General features: G+C 44.7%; 1 protein-coding gene across 1 annotated transcript in view; it reads left to right on the top strand.

The window, feature by feature from the left end:
* LOC115189401 (NACHT, LRR and PYD domains-containing protein 3-like) overlaps window positions 1-22,738 on the top strand; it is a 30,758-nt gene extending 8,020 nt beyond the window's left edge. Inside the window, exons 2-19 of the mRNA XM_029748010.1 lie at window positions 4,136-4,302; window positions 4,402-6,202; window positions 6,286-6,459; window positions 6,739-6,912; window positions 9,613-9,786; window positions 9,866-10,039; window positions 10,588-10,758; window positions 11,398-11,444; window positions 11,581-12,133; window positions 13,173-13,216; window positions 15,416-15,453; window positions 16,926-16,990; window positions 17,123-17,337; window positions 17,526-17,785; window positions 17,943-18,071; window positions 21,475-21,601; window positions 21,677-21,706; window positions 22,346-22,738. Coding sequence (XP_029603870.1) covers window positions 4,136-4,302; window positions 4,402-6,202; window positions 6,286-6,459; window positions 6,739-6,912; window positions 9,613-9,786; window positions 9,866-10,039; window positions 10,588-10,758; window positions 11,398-11,444; window positions 11,581-12,133; window positions 13,173-13,216; window positions 15,416-15,453; window positions 16,926-16,990; window positions 17,123-17,337; window positions 17,526-17,785; window positions 17,943-18,071; window positions 21,475-21,601; window positions 21,677-21,706; window positions 22,346-22,680 — 4,678 coding nt within the window. The 3' untranslated portion in view covers window positions 22,681-22,738. The remainder of the gene's footprint in view (window positions 1-4,135; window positions 4,303-4,401; window positions 6,203-6,285; window positions 6,460-6,738; window positions 6,913-9,612; window positions 9,787-9,865; window positions 10,040-10,587; window positions 10,759-11,397; window positions 11,445-11,580; window positions 12,134-13,172; window positions 13,217-15,415; window positions 15,454-16,925; window positions 16,991-17,122; window positions 17,338-17,525; window positions 17,786-17,942; window positions 18,072-21,474; window positions 21,602-21,676; window positions 21,707-22,345) is intronic.
* Window positions 22,739-24,138: the final 1,400 nt, after the last annotated feature.

A 24,138-nucleotide genomic window follows, 5' to 3' on the forward strand; every position in this document is an offset into this window, starting at 1 on the left:
AGTTCATATTTATATCCAAAAACAGCTTTTTACATTGGCGCATGATGTTCAGAAAAAATATATTTTCCACCATAAACTTCCGGTGAATTTACAAAAATACTCTTCATAAACGTTGACAAAATACATAACAATTATTTTAAGAATTATAGATACACAACTCCTTTATGCAGTCGCTATGTCAGATTTTAAAATAGCTTTTCGGCGAAAGCACATTTTGCAATATTCTGAGTACATAGCTCAGCCATCACGGCTAGCCATTTTGACACCCGCCAAATTCGTGGCACACTAAACTCAGAATTAGTATTAGAAAAATTGTATTACCTTTGCTGATCTTCATCAGAATGCACTCCCAGGACTGCTACTTCCACAACAAATGTTGTTTTTGTTCCAAATAATCCATAGTTATGTCCAAATACCGCCGTTTTGTTCGTGCGTTCAGGTCTCTAGCCAAAGGGTAGTGAGCGCATATCGAGACAAAAAAATTCTAAATGTTCCTTTACCGTACTTAGAAGCATGTCAAACGCTGTTTAAAATCAATTTTTATGGTATTTTTCTCGTAAAATAGCGATAATATTCCAACCGGACTATAGTGTTTTCATTCAGAGAGGAAAAGAAAAAACAGCGTTCTCACGTCAATGCGCATTTCCAATCTCTTAGTCACCAGGCAGTCCACTGACAAACTGTGCTCCTATTATCTGCCCAGAGACAGGAGACGCCTCAATCCACGTTCTGAAGGCTTTAGAGAGCCAATGGAAGCCTTAGGAAGTGCAACGTAACTCATAAGTATTTGTAGTTTCGATAGAGAAGGAAAGGCAGCCAAAGGAGTAATTGGCTTTGAGGGTGACCAGTGAGATATACTTGCTGGAGCGTGTGCTATGGGTGGGTGCTGCTATTGTGACCAGTGAGCTAAGATAAGGCGGGGCTTTACCTAGCAAAGACTTATAGATGACCTGGAGCCAGTGGGTTTGGCGACGAGTATGAAGCGAGGGCCAGCCAACGAGAGCGTACAGGTCGCAGTGGTGGGTAGTATATGGGGCTTTGGTGACAAAACGGATGGCACTGTGATAGACTGCATCCAATTTGTTGAGTAGAGTGTTGGAGGCTATTTTGTAAATGACATCGCAAAAGTCGAGGATCGGTAGGATGGTCAGTTTTATGAGGTTATGTTTGGCAGCATGAGTGAAGGATGCTTTGTTGCGAAATAGGATGCCGATTCTAGATTTAATTTTGGATTGGAGATGCTTAATGTGAGTCTGGAAGGAGAGTTTACAGTCTAACCAGACACCTAGGTATTTGTAGTTGTCCACATATTCTAAGTCAGAACCGTCCAGAGTAGTGATGCTGGATGGGTGGGCAGGTGCGGGCAGCGATTGCTTGAAGAGCATGCATTTAGTTTTACTTGCATTTAAGAGCAGTTGGAGGCCACGGAAGGAGTGTTGTAATGGCATTGAATCTCGTCTGGAGGTTTGTTAACACAGGGTCCAAGGAGGGGCCAGAAGTATACAGAATGGTGTCGTCTGCGTAGAGGTGGATCAGAGAATCACCAGCAGCAAGAGCGACATCATTGATGTATACAGAGAAGAGAGTCGGCCCGAGAATTGAACCCTGTGTCATCCCCATAGAGACTGTCAGAGGTCCGGACAACAGGCCCTCCGATTTGACACACTGAACTCTATCAGAGAAGTAGTTGGTGAACCAGGCAAGGCAGTCATTTGAGAAACCAAGGCTGTTTAGTCTGCCGATAAGAATGTGGTGATTGACAGAGTCGAAAGCCTTGGCCAGGTCGATGAATACGGCTGCACATTAATGTCTCTTATCGATGGCAGTTATGATATCGTTTAGGACCACGAGCGTGGCTCAGGTGCACCCATGACCAGCAGCCATGACCAGATTGCATAGCGGAGAAGGTATAGTGGGATTCAAAATGGTCGGTAATCTGTTTGTTAACTTTGCTTTCGATGATCTTAGAAAGGCAGGGTAGGATATTAAAGATATAGGTCTGTAGCAGTTTGGGTCTAGAGTGTCACCCCCTTTGAAGAGGGCAATGTTCGCGGCAGCTTTCCAATCTTTGGGAATCTCAGATGATATGAAAGAGAGGTTGAACAGGCTAGTAATAGGGGTTGCAACAATTCCAGCAGATAATTTTAGAAAGAGAGGGTCCAGATTGTCTAGCTTGGCTGATTTGTAGGGGTCCAGATTTTGCAGCTCTTCCAGAACATCAGCTAGGAGAAATGGGGAGAAATGGGGGAGGCTTGGGGGAGTTGTTGTGGGGGGTGCAAGGCAGTTGGCCGGGGTAGGGGTAGCCAGGTGGAAAGCATGACCAGCAGTAGAAAAATTCTTATTGAAATTCTCAATTACAGTGGATTTATCGGTGGTGACAGTGTTTTCTAGCCTCAGTGCAGTGGGCAGCTGGGAGGAGGTGCTCTTATTCTCCATGGACTTTACAGTGTCCCTGAACTTTTTTGAGTTTGTGCTACAGGATGCACATTTCTGCTTGAAAAGCTAGCCTTAGCTTTCCTAACTGCCTGTGTATATTGGTTCCTAACTTCCCTGAAAAGTTGCATATCATGGGGGCTAATGCAGAATGCCACAGGATGTTTTTGTGCTGGTCAAGGGCAGTCAGGTCTGGAGTGAACAAAGGGCTATATCTGTTCCTAGTTCTACATTTTTTGAATGGGGCATGCTTATTTAAGATGGTAGGAAGGCACTTTTGAAGAGTAACCAGGGGTGGTCGTTTGACCGCAGACCCATTACGGATGCAGGCAATGAGGCAGTGATCACTGAGATCTTGGTTGAAAACAGCAGAGGTGTATTTGGAGGGCAATTTGGTTAGGATAATATCTATGAGGGTGCCCGTGTTTACAGCTTTGGGGTTTTACCTGGTAGGTTCATTGATAATTTGTGTGAGTTTGAGGGCATCAAGCTTAGATTGTATGATGGCTGGGGTGTTAAGCATGTCCCAGTTTAGGTCACCTAGCAGCACGAGCTCTGAAGATAGATGGGGGGCAATCAGTTCACATATGGTGTCCAGAGCATAGCTGGGGGCAGAGGGTGGTCTATAGCAAGCGGCAACAGTGAGAGACTTGTTTCTGGAAAGTTGGATTTTTAAAAGTAGGAACTCAAATTGTTTGGGTACAGACCTGGATAGTTAGACAGAACTCTGCAGGCTATCTCTGCAGTAGATTGCAGCACCGCTGACTTGCCTGACTTGCCTAGTTAAATAAAGGTTAAATACAAAAATAAAGGCTCTGCATGATCAATCTGACGTCTGCATTTGCCATGCAGCATTTTACGGTGATACGGCCTTTGTAGAAGTCAGGGCGTTCATACTTCCTGTTCTTTGAGGAGCAGTGCAGAGCTGTTGTCAAGGAAGTGAGTTTGTGTTTATACAGGACCTCCCGCCCCCACCTACCGTCAACCAATCATGTCAATGCAGAGCTATATGATTAATCCAATCTTTACATCGGTCATCTTCCTCAAATGAAGGGGAGGATGACCCAATCTGTGTGAGAGGAATGGTATCTGATTTCATTGGTCCTCAACTAGTGGCTCAGACACTTCATTCAGGATAAGTGGAGTTAGCTCTGAGTTAACCTGCCTAAATGAAGAGTTTGGGGTTCGACTAGCCATGTGCGACACACAGTTATAAGCCTACTAGACTTAGCAGTGGACGTATACACTATCATAGTATGGATGAAGCCTGACCTGGAATGGGAAGCTAACTGAAGATAGCTAGCTAACTGAAGCTGGCTAGCTAACTGAAGATGGCTAGCTAACTGAAGCTGGCTAGCTAACTGAAGATGGCTAGCTAACTGAAGATGGCTAGCTAACTGAAGATGGATAGCTAACTGAAGATGGCTAGCTAACTGAAGATGGCTAGCTAACTGAAGATGGCTAGCTAACTGAAGATGGATAGCTAAATGAAGATGGCTAGCTAACTGAAGATGGCTAGCTAACTGAAGATGGCTAGCTTTATAAAAGACAGAGTAGATACCACTCAGTGCTGCTGTTTTCCCAAATGTGGATTCATTTAAATAGAAACATCAGGAATTATACAGAGAAGGTCCATTATACAGTTGTTAAAATGAAGTTGATGAGATATTGATGAGGTGATCTGTCTCCCTGTTTTGTTCAGTGTCCAGAAGCCCAGAGCAGAGTCCCCAACAACCAGCCTGCTATCAATGAAGAGTGATCAGCCACCTGCTTTCAGCCAGGAACCATTACCAGATGACAATAAGGAAGTGGAGAGTTTGGACAGTGAGGATCCATTAAATATCACACACAACCTTCTGGACAGAAGAAGTAAGACTGTATTTCATACAATATTACAAAGAACGGTACAAAGGCCCTTATAAAACACACACAAACTTATGAGTCCCAACTCTCATTGTTTTCCTACAGGTCAAACTCTGCTGACAGTCCAACAAGACATTAAAGCTAAACTGAAACACAAGTATCAACACATATCTGAAGGAATTGGACACCATGGAAACCAAATTCTGTTAAAGGACATCTACACAGAGCTCTACATCACAGAGGGTGGAAGTGGAGGGCTCAATAATGAACATGAGGTTAGACAGATAGAGATGGCATCCAAGAAACAAACCACACAAGAGACACCAATCAAATGCAACGACATCTTCAAGCCTTTACCTCGACAAGACAAACCTATCAGAACTGTGCTGACAAAAGGAATCGCTGGCATTGGAAAAACAGTCTCTGTGCAGAAGGTCATCCTTGACTGGGCAGAGGGAAAAGCAAATCAGGACGTTCATTTCATGTTTCCTCTTCCTTTCCGTGATCTGAACCTGAAAAAGGACCAATACAGTCTGATGCAACTTCTTTCCCACTACTTCCCAGAGCTGAAAGAGATTGACAGCATTGAAGATGGTGAAACCAAAACTGTTTTCATTTTTGATGGTCTGGATGAGTGTCGACTTCCTCTAGACTTCAAAAACAATGAGAAGTGCTGTGATGTCACGAAGCCAACCTCAGTGGATGTGCTGCTGACAAACCTCATCAAGGGGAATCTGCTTCCCTCTGCTCTCGTCTGGATAACCTCAAGGCCTGCAGCAGCCAATCAGATCCCTCCTGAGTGTGTTGACCAGGTGACAGAGGTACGAGGGTTCAATGATCCACAGAAGGAGGAGTATTTCAGGAAGAAAATCCCAGATCAGATTCTGGCCAATGATATCATCAAACACATGAAGACATCAAGGAGCCTCCACATCATGTGCCACATGCCAGTCTTCTGTTGGATATCAGCCACTGTCCTTGAGATGATACTGAAAGAGGCAGAGAAGGATGAAGTCCCCAAAACTCTGACCCAGATGTATTCACACTTCATGCTCATCCAAACCATTGTGAAGAACAAGAAGTACAACAAAGCAACAGAGACAAACCCAAAGGAACTGTCTCAGTCAGACAAAGAGATGATCCTGAAACTGGCAAAGCTGGCTTTCCAACAGGTGCAGAAGGGCAACCTGATCTTCTATGAGGAGGACCTGAGAGAGTGTGGCCTTGATGTCACAGAGGCATCAGAGTACTCAGCATTGTGTACAGAGATCTTTAAAGAAGAATCTGGGCTGTACCAAGACAAGGTCTACAGCTTTGTGCATCTGAGCATTCAGGAGTTTCTAGCAGCAGTGCATGCTTTAGAATCATGTCTGGACAAGAAGGAAAATGTTTTCTCCCCCACTAGTGATGATAAAGAGAAGGAGTCAATACAGTTGTCTGTCTTACATAGGAGAGCAGTGGACCAGGCCTTGAAGAGTGAGAATGGACACCTGGACCTGTTCCTCCGCTTCCTTCTGGGTCTCTCACTGGAGTCCAATCAGAATCTGTTACGAGGCCTTCTGACACAGACAGGAAGTACAACACAGACCAATGAGGAAACAGTTGAGAGAACAGTCAGGTACCTTTCAAACAACATCGAAATGGAATCCTCACCAGAAAGGATCATCAACTTGTTCCACTGTCTGAATGAACTTGGTGCCAACTCTCTAGTTGAAGACATGCAGACCTCCCTGCGATCAGGATCTCTTTCAGAAACAAGACTAAAACCTGACCAATGTTCAGCCCTGGCCTACCTGTTACTGATGTCAGAGGAGGTGCTGGAGGAGTTTGACCTGAAGACATACAACACATCAGAGAAAGGTTATCAGAGGTTGCTGCCGGTAGTGAAAACCTGCAAGAGAGCACTGTAAGTTCTGTTATTGAGTTGATGTTTACAGTATCATTATAATGAAGGATTTTTATATCTAACAGATTATCTCCTCTCTCCAGACTGGATGGCTGTACCCTCACATATGAATCTTGCGAATCTCTGGCCTCAGCTCTGCAGACACCAAACTCCCCCCTGAGAGAACTGGACCTCAGCAACAATGACCTGGGAGACAGAGGAGTGAAGCTGCTCTGTGTTGGACTAACCAGTCCACTCTGCAACATACAGACACTAGTGTGAGTTAAATATCTTCAGTATCCACTGTCTTTATAGTGTTTATATATTTGTAGTAATTATTTGTTATTATGTTTTACATTTTTTTGGAACATCTTGGTAAATATGCAGAAACATACATACGATGTGATAATTATATGCAACTAATGTTAAATATCTTGAGTGAGTTAGTATGTTTTAAACATAGTCTAATCATGTCCTTCTGTTATTGTCTTAATGCATCTCATTATTCTTAAAGCTTTGCATATTTAACAGTGTATCGACATATCTCCTCTCTCCAGACTGGATGGCTGTAAACTCACATATGAATCCTGTGAGACTCTGGCCTCAGCTCTGCAGACACCAAACTCCCCCCTGAGAGAACTGGACCTCAGCTACAATGACCTGGGAGACAGAGGAGTGGAGCTGCTCTGTGTTGGACTAACCAGTCCACTCTGCAACATACAGACACTAGTGTGAGTTAACTTTCTTCAGTATCCACTGTCTTTTTAGAGTTTATATATTTGTAGTTATTATTTGAACATCTTGGTAAATATGCAGAAACATTCATCAAATGTGCTAAATATATCAAACTAAGGTTAAATATCTTGAGTGAGTTAGAATGTGTTTAGAAGATAATTTAAACTATAGGAACCAAGACTTAAAAAGAACTGATTTTGGTCACAAGATGGAGGGAATGTTGGAACATAACTAACAAAATTAAAGTTAGCAAAAATATATGATTAATCCAGTATAAACTAATGTATAGAGTTTATTACACGAGACAAAATTAACAAATTCTACAGCAGAACGACAGTCATCTTCCAAAGGTGGTGAAGTGGAAATCTTTACCTAGGAACACCTTCAGTGCTCGGTTGTCTCCACCAAGTCTGTCCCCAAACAATTTGATTTGCTGGTTTTAAGCATTAAACTTTAAAATAGCTCTTTGTTGACTGTTGCTGGGTGCTCGTCCTCCTTCAGCACCGGCCTGTTAAATCTAGACCTGGTTTCCTCTATCGTAATCGCTCCTCTTTCACCCCAGCTGCCAAACTAACCCTGATTCAGATGACCATCCTGCCCATGCTAGATTACGGAGATATAATTTATAGATCGGCAGGTAAGGGTGCTTTCGAGCGGCTAGATGTTCTTTACCATTCGGCCATCAGATTTGCCACCAATGCTCCTTATAGGACACATCACTGCACTCTATACTCCTCTGTAAACTGGTAATCTCTGTATACCCACCGCAAGACCCACTGGTTGATGCTTATTTATAAAACCCTCTTAGGCCTCACTCCCCCCTATCTGAGATATCTACTGCAGCCCTCATCCTCCACATACAACACCCGTTCTGCCAGTCACATTCTGTTAAATTTCCCCAAAACACACACCTCCCTGGTTCACTCCTCTTTTCAGTTCGCTGCAGCTAGCGACTGGAACGAGCTTCAACAAACACTCAAACTGGACAGTTTTATCTCAGTCTCTTCAGTCAAAGACTCAATCATGGACACTCTTACTGACAGTTGTGGCTGCTTTGTGTGATGTATTGTTGTCTCTACCTTCTTGCCCTTTGTGCTGTTGTCTGTGCCCAACAATGTTTGTACCATGTTTTGTGCTGCTACAATGTTGTGTTGCTATCATGTTGTTGTCATGTTGTGTTGCTACCATGTTGTTGTCATGTTGTGTTGCTACCATGTTGTTGTTATGTTGTGTTGCTACCATGCTGTGTAGCCATGTGTTGCTGCCTTGCTATGTTGTTGTCTTAGGTCTCTCTTTATGTGGTGTTGTGTTGTCTCTCTTGTCGTGATGTATGTTTTGTCTTGTATATTTTTTTATCCCAGCCCCTGTCCCCACAGGAGGCCTTTTACATTTTGTTAGGCCATCATTGTAAATAAGAATATGTTCTTAACTGACTTGCCAAGTTAAATAAAGGTGAAATAAAAAGTTCTGTTCAGTTTGTCCCCTCCTGCCATCCCTATATAGGGCTGTTCTGTTCAGTTTGTCCCCTCCTGCCATCCCTATATAGGGCTGTTCTTTTAATTTTGTCCCCTCCTGCCATCCCTACATATGGCTGTTCTGTTCACTTTGTCCCCTCCTGCCATCCCTATATAGGGCTGTTCTGTTCAGTTTGTCCCCTCCTGCCATCCCTATATAGGGCTGTTCTTTTCATTTTGTCCCCTCCTGCCATCCCTATATAGGGCTGTTCTTTTCATTTTGTCCCCTCCTGCCATCCCTACATATGGCTGTTCTGTTCAGTTTGTCCCCTCCTGCTATCCCTATATAGGGCTGTTCTGTTCAGTTTGTCCCCTCCTGCCATCCCTACATATGGCTGTACTGTTCAGTTTGTTCCCTCCTGCCATCCCTACATATGGCTGTTCTGTTCAGTTTGTTCCCTCCTTGTCACGGCTGTCAAAAGGAGAGGACCAAGGTGTGTCGTTCCACATTTTATTTACTCTGTGAAACTTTGCAATACATAAATAAACTGAAAAAACAACAAACCATGACACAGAGGAGAAACAAACACTACTCAAAATAATCACCCATAAAACCCAGGAAGAAAAACCCCTACTTAAGTATGATCTCCAATTAGAGACAACGAGGACCAGCTGCCTCTAATTGGAGATCATCCCAAACAAACCAACATAGAAATAGAACATATAGAATAAACAACAAAAAAACACCCCCTGTCACGCCCTGACCTACTCTACCATAAAAAATAACATCTTACTATGGTCAGGACGTGACACTCCTGCCTAAATGAAAATAAATAAATAAAACATTTCTTAAGTGTAAAACTAACAATGAGTCAATAATTCATGCTTTCTGGGAATGATATAATTCCAAAAGTTATGGGCGGAGTTAGAAGTTGTCTGTCAGAAGTATTACAATGTAAACACACTTTGAATCCGTCTGTCTGCATATTTCATGACATGGTATATGGGGGGTGTAGAGAGAGACCCAATGAGCTGGATGATTCTCTTCTCATCAATCATCTTGTAAAAACATATACTACAAATATATAAATAAATAAATATAGATACAAAAAATTAAAAGGGTTGTAAAAAGTATGTTTTTAACATTGGTTAATCATGTCATTCTGTTATTGTCTTAATGCATCTCATTATTCTTAAACCTTTGCATATTTAACAGTGTATTGACATATCTCCTCTCTCCAGACTGGATGGCTGTAAAATCACGTATGAATCCTGTGAGACTCTGACCTCAGCTCTGCGGACACCAAACTCCCCCCTGAGAGAACTGAACCTCAGCTACAATGACCTGGGAGACAGAGGAGTGGAGCTGCTCTGTGTTGGACTAACCAGTCCACACTGCAACATACAGACACTAGTGTGAGTTAACTATCTTCAGTATGAGTTATTATGTGGATGTTTTAAACATATGTTCATCATGTGCTCTTCTCCCCTCTAGTCTAGGTCAGTGTGGTCTGACAGAGGGTTGCTGTTCAGATCTGGCCTCAGTCCTGAGTTTACCCAACTCACAACTGAAACAACTGGAGCTGAGAGACAATGACCTGCAGGACTCAGGAGTTACACTGCTGTCTGCTGGACTGGAGGATCCAGACTGTAAACTACACACACTGGGGTAAGTACAGCTGTTTCAGTCAGGTCTGTACTGAGCTGAGTTACACTGCTGTCTGCTGGACTGGAGGATGCAGACTGTAAACTACACACACTGGGGTAAGTACAGCTGTTTCAGTCAGGTCTGTACTGAGCTGAGTTACACTGCTGTCTGCTGGACTGGAGGATCCAGACTGTAAACTACACACACTGGGGTAAGTACAGCTGTTTCAGTCAGGTCTGTACTGAGCTGAGTTACACTGCTGTCTGCTGGACTGGAGGATCCAGACTGTAAACTACACACACTGGGGTAAGTACAGCTGTTTCAGTCAGGTTGGTACTGAGCTGAGTTACACTGCTGTCTGCTGGACTGGAGGATCCAGACTGTAAACTACACACACTGGGGTAAGTACAGCTGTTTCAGTCAGGTCGGTACTGAGCTTAGTAAAACAAGTACTGTGAAAATCTAATGTTTCATCACAATGTTTGTGTCATGGACAAATGTATGGGTGTCCTACAAGATTATTGACACCAGTACACCAACCTAGACAGCTGTTGTGTGTCTCTCTGTAGGCTGTCTGGCTGTCTGGTCACAGAGGAGGGCTGTGCTGCTCTGTCTTCAGCTCTGAGGTTAAATCCCTCCCACCTGAAAGAGCTGGACCTGAGCTACAATCACCCAGGAGACTCTGCAGGGGGACTTTCAGCTGCTCTGGTGGATCCCACATATAAACTGATGAAGCTGAAGTAAGTCAGAATAGATGTCCTAATAGTGTGAGCAGTGGTTGTGTCATATGTAGTGTAGTAGGGTCAGTAACATGAGGACATGATGGTAGAATTAAGGGGAAGTTTACTCAGCAGGCTGAGCACTCCAACACAGCATTCATCATCACCAAATGAATACTCTTCTTCTGCATCTCTGATATCCTGTTGGAGCTGTACTCTGTTCTGTATGCAGTAGGTAGGATAGAATACCTGTATGTCTCTGGTAATGAATTGTACTCTGTTCTGTATGCAGTAGGTAGGATAGAATACCTGTATGTGTCTAGTAATGAATTGTACTCTGTTCTGTATGCAGTAGGTAGGATATAATACCTGTATGTCTCTAGTAATGAATTGTACTCTGTTCTGTATGCAGTAGGTAGGATATAATACCTGTATGTCTCTAGTAATGAATTGTACTCTGTTCTGTATGCAGTAGGTAGGATAGAATACCTGTATGTCTCTAGTAATGAATTGTACTCTGTTCTGTATGCAGTAGGTAGGGTAGAATAACTGTATGTCTCTAGTAATGAACTTTGATAGTGCACCAGAACACAACAATATGGTTTAAATGTTGACTGCTTTATTAGGTCTTTGTCAGTCAATAACCTGTTTCTCCTACAGTGTGGATCATGGTGGAGAGTGCAGGCTGAAATCAGGGCAGAGGAAATGTAAGTCTCTTTAATCCTAATTAACTGCATATTCAGAACTATAGTAACATAGTAACTAATCAATACTTGTTCTGTAACTACAAAACAACATTTTATATGAAGATGTGGTTTGATTAAACTCTCCTTTTGTCTACAGATGCCTGTCATCTCACCCTGGACCCAAATACAGCAAACCCACACCTGGTACTGTCTGAGGGGAACAGGAAGGTGACATGTGTGGTGGAGGATCAGCATTATGAAGACCATCCAGACAGATTTGACTGTAGTCCCCAAGTTCTCTGCAGAGAAGGCTTATCTGGATGTCGTTATTACTGGGAGGTGGAGAAGGATGGTGGCAAGGCTGACATTGGTGTGGTGTACAAAGGAATGAACAGGAAGGGATGGGAGGATGACAGTAAGATTGGAGGCAATAGGAAGTCCTGGAGTTTAGTCTGCTCTCACTGTGGTTATCACTTTAACCATCCTGGAGTCAGCAGGTCCATCTCTGGTCCTGATTTTAACAGAGTTGGAGTGTATCTGGACTGGCCAGCTGGTACTTTGTCTTTCTATAGTGTGTCCTCCTCTGGTACACTGACACACCTTTACACATTCTACACCACATTCACTGAACCCCTCTATCCTGGGTTTGGGGTTTGCTCCTCCTCCTCCTCAGTGACCCTGTGTCAGATAGATGACCAACACATTCAGAGGTGAGTCAAAGCAATGTTTCATCATTTGTTTCATAATTTCTATAATTACATTAGTAGTGGTGTGTTTTAATGTGTTCTGTTGGACCTACAGACATTTAGATTAGTAGTAGTGGTGTGTTTTAATGTGTTAGTAGATTCCTGTCCTCTATTTAATTTCAGTCTGTTAAATAGAACAGCCTCTCTGTAATGTCATTCTCTCTCTAACCACTAGAGGGCATCAGAACCTGTTGAATAGAACAGCCTCTCTGTAATGTCATTCTCTCTCTAACCACTAGAGGGCATCAGAACCTGTTAAATACAACAGCTTCTCTGTAATGTCATTCTCTCTCTAATCACTAGAGGGCATCAGAACCTGTTGAATAGAACAGCCTCTCTGTAATGTCATTCTCTCTCTAACCACTAGAGGGCATCAGAACCTGTTAAATAGAACAGCTTCTCTGTAATGTCATTCTCTCTGTAACCACTATAGGGCATCAGAACCTGTTAAATAGAACAGCCTCTCTGTAATGTCATTCTCTCTCTCATCACTACCGGGGGTATGTAACTCATGATACCTGGTGACTTCACATCTCTAAGGGCTTTCCTCAAGATATGCAATGTCTTCATTAGTATTGCCTCTATGAAAGTTGACATAGTGGGTTATGTCACATTTAGGCAATGCGCCCTACATAGGGAGTTGTTCTCTCACCCCATATAAACTTGTTGTGTGTCTTATGAAGACTGTATGTATGCTATATAAAGCCTTTCTAAGTTGTATTTAGTTTAATCACAGTCTATCCTTCTGCTTTACCAACAGTAGAGACCATGGTGGAGAGAGTTGTATCAAGCCTGGACCTGAGGACACCAGAGACCATGGTGGAGAGTGTTGGATCAAGCCTGGACCTGAGGACACCAGAGACCATGGTGGAGAGAGTTGGATCAAGCCTGGACCTGAGGACACCAGAGACCATGGTGGAGAGAGTTGGATCAAGCCTGGACCTGAGAACACCAGAGACCATGGTGGAGAGAGTTGGATCAAGCCTGGACCTGAGAACACCAGAGACCATGGTGGAGAGAGTTGGATCAAGCCTGGGCCTGAGAAATGTGAGTGTTAACTGATAATTGTTTTTAAATCCAAATAGTTTTAAAGCATTCGTTATAGTTGAGTCCCAGGCAAGGAAAACAATCATGAACTATTTGGTCAAAACAAACTTAGAGTCAGCGATATGACGTAGATGCACAAAGTAAACAGCATAGTGGGTCAATTTGTACAACAACTAAGAGTGTTGGAGCACAAGGCTAAACTTCTCCGCTGTTTTGGTCCCGTGGCTACCACTCTGTAAGAGAGTGAAGGGAACCCTTGCACATGGGCAGATACTGTGTGAGAGAGAGAAGTCAGGCATCTTGCTCATCACAATATCTGTGGTGCTGCTCGTACAAAATAATTTAGCTGACTCTACCTTTAAGCTCTCATCCTAGGATCTACCAGAAATCAGGCCCCCCCAACATCTACAAAACATGGAACAGAACAATGTTTTTTCCTGCTTCCACAAACATTCATTAATATAACACTAATGTCAGATTATGGTATGCTAATGAGTGTACATTCTGAGACTGTTGCTCACTTATACACTGCTCATAAAAATAAAGGGAACACTAAAATAACACATCCTAGATCTGAATGAATGAAATAATCTTATGAAATACTTTTTTCTTTACATAGTTGAATGTGCTGACAACAAAATCACACAAAAATAATCAATGGAAATCCAATTTATCAACCCATGGAGGTCTGGATTTGGAGTTACACCTAAAATTAAAGTGGAAAACCACACTACAAGCTGATCCAACTTTGATGTAATGTCCTTAAAACAAGTCAAAATGAGGCTCAGTAGTGTGTGTGGCCTTCACGTGCCTGTATGACCTCCCGACAATGCCTGGGCATGCTCCTGATGAAGTGGCGAATGGTCTCCTGAGGGATCTCCTCCCAGACTTGGACTAAAGCATCCGCCAACTCCTGGACAGTCTGTGGTGCAACGTGGCGTTGGTGGATGGAGCGAGACATGATGTCCCAGATGTGCTCAATTGGATTCAGGTCTGGGGAACGGGCGGGCCAGTCCATAGCATCAATGCCTTCCTCTTGCAGGAACTGCTGACACACTCCAGCCACATGAGGTCTAGCATTGTCTTGCATTAGGAGGAACCCAGGGCCAACCGCACCAGCATATGGTCTCACAAGGGGTCTGAGGATCTCATCTCGGTACCTAATGGCAGTCAGGCTACCTCTGGCGAGCACATGGAGGGCTGTGCGGCCCCCCAAAGAAATGCCACCCCACACCATTACTGACCCACCGCCAACCGGTCATGCTGGAGGATGTTGCAGGCAGCAGAACGTTCTCCACGGCGTCTCCAGACTCTGTCACGTCTGTCACATGTGCTCAGTGTGAACCTGCTTTCATCTGTGAAGAGCACAGGGCGCCAGTGGCGAATTTGCAAATCTTGGTGTTCTCTGGCAAATGCCAAACGTCCTGCACGGTGTTGGGCTGTAAGCACAACCCCCACCTGTGGACGTCGGGCCCTCATACCACCCTCATGGAGTCTGTTTCTGACCGTTTGAGCAGACATATGCACATTTGTGGCCTGCTGGAGGTCATTTTGCAGGGCTCTGGCAGTGCTCCTCCTGCTCCTCCTTGCACAAAGGCGGAGGTAGCGGTCCTGCTGCTGGGTTGTTGCCCTCCTACGGCCTCCTCCACGTCTCCTGATGTACTGGCCTGTCTCCTGGTAGCGCCTCCATGCTCTGGACACTACGCTGACAGACACAGCAAACCTTCTTGCCACAGCTCGCATTGATGTGCCCTCCTGGATGAGCTGCACTACCTGAGCCACTTGTGTGGGTTGTAGACTCCGTCTCATGCTACCACTAGAGTGAAAGCACCGCCAGCATTCAAAAGTGACCAAAACATCAGCCAGGAAGCATAGGAACTGAGAAGTGGTCTGTGGTTACCACCTGCAGAACCACTCCTTTATTGGGGGTGTCTTGCTAATTGCCTATAATTTCCACCTGTTGTCAATTCCATTTGCACAACAGCATATGAATTGTATTGTCAATCAGTGTTGCTTCCTAAGTGGACAGTTTGATTTCACAGAAGTGTGATTGACTTGGAGTTACATTGTGTTGTTTAAGTGTTCCCTTTATTTTTTTGAGCAGTATATATTCATTTTTATTAAAACTCTAATTAATAATTATTAATTAATTATTCCATGAGATTGTCCATTTTAAGTAACAACTACTTTTGACTTCAGGGATTCCTCAGAGCTGTAAGACTTGTGACCATGTTGAGGTAAGTCATAATGTCAATTCTTACTTTTACATACCTGCAGGAGTCAGGCACAGTCTCAAAGCCAGGTGTGTACTGACCAACCATTCATACTGGGATATAGACAGTCCTGTGTTCTGCTTTACTAATATAAACACAGTCTCAAAGCCAGGTGTGTACTGACCAACCATTCATACTGGGATATAGACAGTCCTGTGTTCTGCTTTAGTAATATAAACACAGTCTCAAAGCCAGGTGTGTACTGACCAACCATTCATACTGGGATATAGACAGTCCTGTGTTCTGCTTTAGTAATATAAACACAGTCTCAAAGCCAGGTGTGTACTGACCAACCATTCATACTGGGATATAGACAGTCCTGTGTTCTGCTTTAGTAATATAAACACAGTCTCAAAGCCAGGTGTGTACTGACCAACCATTCATACTGGGATATAGACAGTCCTGTGTTCTGCTTTAGTAATATAAACACAGTCTCAAAGCCAGGTGTGTACTGACCAACCATTCATACTGGGATATAGACAGTCCTGTGTTCTGCTTTAGTAATATAAACACAGTCTCAAAGCCAGGTGTGTACTGACCAACCATTCATACTGGGATATAGACAGTCCTGTGTTCTGCTTTAGTAATATAAACACAGTCTCAAAGCCAGGTGTGTACTGACCAACCATTCATACTGGGATATAGACAGTCCTGTGTTCTGCTTTAGTAATATAAACACAGTCTCAAAGCCAGGTGTGTACTGACCAACCATTCATACTGGGATATAGACAGTCCTGTGTTCTGCTTTAGTAATATAAACACAGTCTCAAAGCCAGGTGTGTACTGACCAACCATTCATACTGGGATATAGACAGTCCTGTGTTCTGCTTTAGTAATATAAACACAGTCTCAAAGCCAGGTGTGTACTGATCAACCATTCATACTGGGATATAGACAGTCCTGTGTTCTGCTTTAGTAATATAAACACAGTCTCAAAGCCAGGTGTGTACTGACCAACCATTCATACTGGGATATAGACAGTCCTGTGTTCTGCTTTAGTAATATAAACACAGTCTCAAAGCCAGGTGTGTACTGACCAACCATTCATACTGGGATATAGACAGTCCTGTGTTCTGCTTTAGTAATATAAACACAGTCTCAAAGCCAGGTGTGTACTGACCAACCATTCATACTGGGATATAGACAGTCCTGTGTTCTGCTTGTAGTCATGCAGGATTTTAGCTGTTGTCATATTTTGTCATTAGACAGTTTAATTGATAAATCACCAGCATTCCATGTAACATTGAATAAATACATTATATTAGTTACTTTGGTTAATGGGCCAGTTTCCCAGACACAGATTAAGTCTAGTCCTGGACCTTAAATAACTTTCTATTGAAACTTCCATTGAGCGTGCTTTAAGTCCAGCACTAGACTCAATCTGTGTCCAGGAAACAGGCCCCATATGTATTACTGACATGCTTGTCCTTGTTCAGGACTCTACACACTGGCTTCAGATTGAACCCTTGACTTCCACTGTCCAGGGAGTGACAATGTTCAGGTAAAATAACTACTTTTAACATTTCATTCCACCTGCTAGTGTATTTCCCCATTACCTTTGGGAATAGTCTTCTAATCCAACCTCTCCATTTGACCATTGACCCTCTCTACCATAACTTGTAGTTGCCCTCAGACACAGGACACCCAAAGGGAGTTATGAGTGCACAGTGTCTGGGCTCCGCTGGCTGTGTGAGAGAGATGTCATTCTGAAGTATCACTTCAGGAACTGGGAACCCTACAGTCAACTTCTGAAAGACATGCAGTACACACAAGGTGGTCCATTGCTGGACATCACTATGGAGTTAGGTGAACTGGAGGAAGTTCATCTGCCACACTGTGTCTGTTTAGGTAAAACCATATAGAAATAGTATTCAGAAAGACATTTCCATGTAACTGAGTTTCACTTCCTGAATGAATGAATGAGCTATTCTGGGAGTTTGAGTTTACTGTTATCTGGTACTGCATATTCTTTGTGTTTTAGTTGGATGAATAATACAATATTTGTCTTTCTGTCTCCTTTTTATTGTGTTGTTCAGGGACCAACCCTTCCCTGAGGAATGAGATGAAGATTCTTCATGTAGAGGAACATGGAGTGTCTTTAGAGGAAGTGCATGAGGTCACCAGATTCCATGCTAAGATTCTCCATCCCAAGTTCTCAGCTATCTCTGTTATACTGAGCTATATCTTTTCTTGGAACGTAGATGTCCACTGTGAGCTGATGCTCTATCTGACAGTGAAAAGGGAAACATTAATTTCTCGCCTATACCTGTTCCCCAGTAACCCCGGACAAATACAGGTGAGGTATCATTATTATAGAGATGACCTTAACTAATCCGTGGTGCAGTTTATGTTGACACTCATTAAATGAAGATAAGTTTGTTGCTAGTTTTCTGAATAATGTTTGAATTAGACTATACATTGACTGGCTGTGTACTCTGTGCCTCAATTCGCAGGCTGTGGAACAACAGGAATCAAAGTTTCAAGGGTCTAAAAGGTTTCCCAACACAAGACCAGAGCAGTCCTTCAAACTGAATAGTTCCTTCAGACTGAACATTCCCTGTTCTACCTCCATCACTCCACCGGTAAAGTTTTAGTACACTAAGTAAATGAATCTGACATTTAAGTCACATCTCGCTCTCTGTCTCTGTCTCTGTCTGTCTCTGTCTCTGTGCATGCTGGCAGTGTTTGGTGCATGCAGGGTATTGTATGAGCGAGTGTGAGTGTTGTCTGGAGTTAGATCGCCTGTGGTTTCTTTCTTGTTTACTTTTCTTGGTTGTTTTCCTTTTTCTGCTGATTCAGGTTTTTTTCAGTGGTAGAATTAGATATATTGTATTTCTTGTTGAATTGTCCTGGTGTTGGTGGGGATGGCGACCCACATGGGGATGTCACTGGAGATGGGGATGGCAGTGGAGGAGATGCCCGGTACGAGTAATGTGGTACAAGTGGGGAGTGTTGAGAGGGATGTGGCAGAGGGGAGTCAGGGGCTTGGGGCCTCCGTTTTAGGAGGATCAGGAGAAGGATATGGATATTTCTGATATGATAGCAGCTGGCGATGACTCAAACAATCAATCAAGGTTAGACAGGTTGTATGTATCTATGCACTACTGTAGTAGTTAATGAAGGTGGTGTCGGTGCAGCAAGGTTAGACAGGTTATATGTATCTGAGCTCTACTGTAGTAGTTAATGAAGGTGGTGTCGGTGCAGCAAGGTTAGACAGGTTATATGTATCTGAGCTCTACTGTAGTAGTTAATGAAGGTGGTGTCGGTGCAGCAAGGTTAGACAGGTTGTATGTATCTGATCACTACTGTAGTAGTTAATGAAGGTGGTGTCAGTGCAGCAAGGTTAGACAGGTTGTATGTATCTGATCACTACTGTAGTAGTTAATGAAGGTGGTGTCGGTGCAGCAAGGTTAGACAGGTTATATGTATCTGAGCTCTACTGTAGTAGTTAATGAAGGTGGTGTCGGTGCAGCAAGGTTAGACTGGTTATATGTATATGAGCTCTACTGTAGTAGCGTTGTAAGATAACATTACTCCTGTGGGTTTTTCTGATCCCCATATTGTTACTGTTGATATTCACTTGTCCTGTTATTAAGGTCAACACCTTATTGGTATTTTAATGTGAAGATATTACATGACGCCATGTTTTGGGAAAAGTTTTTGTTGTTCTGGGAAAAATGGACGGTTATTAATTAGAATTTGAATCCTTGAGACAATGGTGGGAGGTTGGGAAGGCCCAAATACGTGTGTCTTGTCAACAGTATACTGCTCTGTCTAGTATTGAAGTTAAAGAGACTATCAGGGCCCTTGAACAGGACATAAAATCTATTGAATTGAAGTTGCTCACTCAGAGGGACCCCGGAGCCCCTGGCATCGATGTTTTACCATCTGAGTTCTATAAGCACTGAGGTGCTACCCCAGCTGTCTATTGGGGGGGATTTTTATGAAGTGGTGTGTGAATCTTTTCATGAGGATTCTCTTTCTGTATCCTGTCAATGTGCTGTGCTTTCATTGTTGCCAAAAGGCAGGATTTGGCCCTTTAAAAAAAACTGGCAACCTGTTGCATTGCTGTGTGCATAATATAAAATGATATCTAAGTGTCTCTCAAACAGGTTGAAAGAATAGCTGGGGCTGTTGGTCCACAACGACCAGTCTGACTGTGTACCTGACCGCTCTATCGTTGAGAACTTGTTTCTGATAAGAGATGTTTCAGATGTTTGTATACTGTCTGATGTGAATGTGGGTTTACTTTCTTTGGATCAGGAGAAGGCTTTTGACCGTGTGGACCACCAGTACTTGTTCAAACAATGAAAGCCTTTGGGTTTGGGGACGTTTTTTTTGTCTTGGATGAGTTTACTGTATGCTGGGGCCTCATGTATGGGTTGAGCTGCCCCATCCCTGTCCAAAGGGGTATTAGGCAGGGATGCCCAACTTCAGGACAGTTATATTGTCTGGCAATTGAACCAATGCTTTGTTTTTTAAGAGCGAGGCTTACTGGTTTCTCTGTGCCAGGGGTTATGAAGGGTCCCACGATAGCACGGTCTGCGTATGCAGATGACGTGACAGTTTTTATTACAGGGGGTGAGGATGTTAAGGTTCTCTCAAACGCTCTAAAGGTGTGTGAGGGGGTCTCCTCAGGTAGAGTTAATTGGGGAAAGAGTGAATCGCTGTGGGCAGGTCAGCTTCAGATAGGGTCCACTCCACGGTTGGGATGAAGACTTTTTCTAGGCTCTGATGTCTTTCAAAAAAAGAACTGAGATGGTGTAGTGGAGAAGGTGTGTGCCAGATTGTCTAGGTGGAAATGGGTGCTACCCCAGCTGTCTTATAGGGGAAGGGTGCTGCTAGCTAATTACCTAGCCACCTCTACGCTGTGGCACAGACTAATGATTTTACAGCCACCTGATACAAGAGCTGTCCATCTCTTCTGGTCTCGACAACATTGGATTAAAGCTGCAGCCCTGTACCTGCCACTGCACAAGGATGGACAAGGCCTGGTGGACATCTCTTCTAGGATCATGGCTTTCTGGCTTCAAGCAGCCCAGAGACTGTTGTACTGTGACGGTTCTAGCTGGGTGGATACAGTCTACACAGTGATGAGGAGAGCAGGCTGTTTGGGCTTAGACAAGCACCTTTTCCTCTTAAAGCTGGAGGGGGGTGATTTGTCTGGCCTGACTCCATTTTATGAGTCTGTTATGCAGACTTGGAGAGTTTGTCATGTTGGGGAGGGGTGTCCATTCTGTGCTGAGTCTGAAACTCTGGTACATCTGTTCTTACAGTGTCCCAGGTTGGTCGGGATGATTGTACTGATCACTGGCTGGTTCTCAGCTATGGGAGAGGTTTTCTCTTCCCAAATGTTTATATTTGGGACAAAGTCCAGGTTTAGTAGAAGGGGTGTAGTTCTCTTAACTTTGTGTCAGGGGCAGCTAAATTAGCAATTTGGAAAACATGAAAGAACAGTATTCGAGGACAGGGGTCTGTGGACGTGGTGGGAATGCTGGAGGAGATGTTGGCAGCCAGACTGAGGGTTGAGTTTGCCTGGACAGGGGTCTGTGGACGTGGTGGGAATGCTGGAGGAGATGTTGGCAGCCAGACTGAAGGTTGAGTTTGCCTGGACAGGGGTCTGTGGACGTGGTGGGAATGCTGGAGGAGATGTTGGCAGCCAGACTGAGGGTTGAGTTTGCCTGGACAGGGGTCTGTGGACGTGGTGGGAATGCTGGAGGGGATGTTGGCAGCCAGACTGAGGATTGAGTTTGCCTGGACAGGGGTCTGTGGACGTGGTGGGAATGCTGGAGGGGATGTTGCAGCGAGACTGGGGGTTGAGTTTGCCTGTTACAAAATGGTTAACATTGATCTGTTTGAGTATATGGGGTATTCAGAGGCTGTTGTGTTGAGTTAGTGCGGAGGAAGATTTGGTGTTGTGTTTTTAATTGATGTTTAACCATGTTTTTGTTTAACCTGTCTCTGTCTCTCTCTCTCTCCCTCCAGAGGATTCGTCTCATACATAGAGACACCACACCAAGCTTTTTCAAGGTGGTTATGGAAATTACAGGGATTGAGATGGAGTTAATCGGTGATGATGAGAGGACAGTATGGAAAGAAACTCTACAAAAATGTAGGAGAATGTCAATCATCACTTTTTCTGACAGATGCTGTTTAGAGTGATATAACCTATTTCTGTTTCTTTCAGATGAATACATCTCTGACACCCATTCAACTAGTAAGTAAACATGAGAGATACAAACCAATGACTTGAGGGTCAGTCAACATGATTTACTGTACGACCTGGACTAGTCCTGATTATAAAAGACTGTCTTCAAGAACAATGACATCTCCCCCAGGACTTTATGTAGATTAGCCTGGTTCTGAATGACCCAATGACATCTCCTCCAGGACTTTATGTAGATTAGCCTGGTTCTGAATGGCCCAATGACATCTCCTCCAGGACTTGATGTAGATTAGCCTGGTTCTGAATGGCCCAATGACATCTCCTCCAGGACTTGATGTAGAATAGCCTGGTTCTGAATGGCCCAATGACATCTCCTCCAGGACTTGATGTAGATTAGCCTGGTTCTGAATGGCCCAATGACATCTCCTCCAGGACTTGATGTAGATTAGCTTGGTTCTGAATGACCCAATGACATCTCCTCCAGGACTTGATGTATATTAGCCTGGTTCTGAATGCTCCAGCCTGTTTTTCTATGTCTGTGAAACCGTCCCTAAATGTGAATATGTGATATGTTCAGGTCGTTATTGTAAAAGATAATGTTTTCTCAATACATGTATTTTAGGAGTCTGCTTCTAAATGACTGAAATGTAAATGTACAAATGTAGTTATTTTGTAACCTGACTCTCTCAGGTGCTGTGTTGGGGGCAGGAGGTCCGGCTGAGAGCAGTCTGACTGGTTCTGCAGAGCAGCAGCTGCGTTCTGTACGGACAGAGTTTGTGAAACGAGTGTCAAGACCTGCCCTGAATGAACTGCTGGACGGACTCCGGCAACACACAGTCATCAACCAGGAGGAAATGGAGTCAGTGAAGGTGATAGCTGAGAGGGCAGAGAAGGCACGTGACATCATCGACATGGTGTTGAGAAAAGGAACTGAGTCATGTTCCAGGATGATCAACCTTCTTGTGGAGCTGGACCCCTGTCTTTGTTCACTGCTTCAGATCAACAGTGTTGGGGTACCAACCTAATGGTAGAATGGATAGTAACAGTGTTGGGGTACCAACCTAATGGTAGAATGGATAGTAACAGTGTACAAACGTTATGGAGAAAAAAACATAGTATATATTGTATATATGTGTGTGTGTGACGACCCTCCCGCTCTGTCACTCTGTGACGACCCTCCCGCTCTGCCACTTGTGACGACCCTCCCACTCTGTCACACTGTGACGACCCTCCCACTCTGTCACTCTGTGACGACCCTCCCACTCTGTCACTCTGTGACGACCCTCCCATTCTGTCACTCTGTGACGACCCTCCCACTCTGTCACACTGTGACGACCCTCCCACTCTGTCACACTGTGACGACCCTCCCGCTCTGCCGCTGTGACGACCCTCCCGCTCTGTCGCACTGTGACGACCCTCCCGCTCTGTCGCACTGTGACGACCCTCCCGCTCTGCCGCTCTGTGTCGACCCTCCCGCTCTGCCGCTCTGTGACGACCCTCCCGCTCTGTCGCTCTGTGACGACCCTCCCGCTCTGCCGCTCTGTGACGACCCTCCCGCTCTGCCACTCTGTGACGACCCTCCCGCTCTGCCACACTGTGACGACCCTCCCGATCTGTCACTCTGTGACGACCCTCCCGATCTGCCACACTGTGACGACCCTCCCGCTCTGTCACTCTGTGACGACCCTCCCGATCTGTCACACTGTGACGACCCTCCCGCTCTGTCGCACTGTGACGACCCTCCCGCTCTGTCACACTGTGACGACCCTCCCGCTCTGTCACACTGTGACGACCTTCCCGCTCTGTCACACTGTGACGACCCTCCCACTCTGTCACTCTGTGACGACCCTCCCTCTCTGCCACTCTGTGACGACCCTCCCGCTCTGCCACTCTGTGACGACCCTCCCTCTCTGTCACACTGTGACGACCCTCCCACTCTGTCACGCTGTGACGACCCTCCCGCTCTGTCACTCTGTGACGACCCTCCCGCTCTGCCACTCTGTGACGACCCTCCCGCTCTGCCACTCTGTGACGACCCTCCCGCTCTGCCACACTGTGACGACCCTCCCGCTCTGTCACTCTGTGACGACCCTCCCGCTCTGTCACACTGTGACGACCCTCCCGCTCTGTCACACTGTGACGACCCTCACACTCTGTCACTCTGTGACGACCCTCCCACTCTGCCACTCTGTGACGACCCTCCCACTCTATCACTCTGTGACGACCCTCCCACTCTGTCACACTGTGACGACCCTCCCACTCTGTCACTCTGTGACGACCCTCCCTCTCTGCCACTCTGTGACGACCCTCCCGCTCTGCCACTCTGTGACGACCCTCCCTCTCTGTCACACTGTGACGACCCTCCCGCTCTGTCACACTGTGACGACCCTCCCGCTCTGCCACACTGTGACGACCCTCCCGCTCTGCCACACTGTGACGACCCTCCCGCTCTGTCACTCTGTGACGACCCTCCCTCTCTGCCA

The sequence above is a fragment of the Salmo trutta genome, unplaced genomic scaffold (genome assembly GCF_901001165.1).
Source record: "Salmo trutta unplaced genomic scaffold, fSalTru1.1, whole genome shotgun sequence".
Taxonomy (NCBI): Eukaryota; Metazoa; Chordata; class Actinopteri; order Salmoniformes; family Salmonidae; genus Salmo; species Salmo trutta.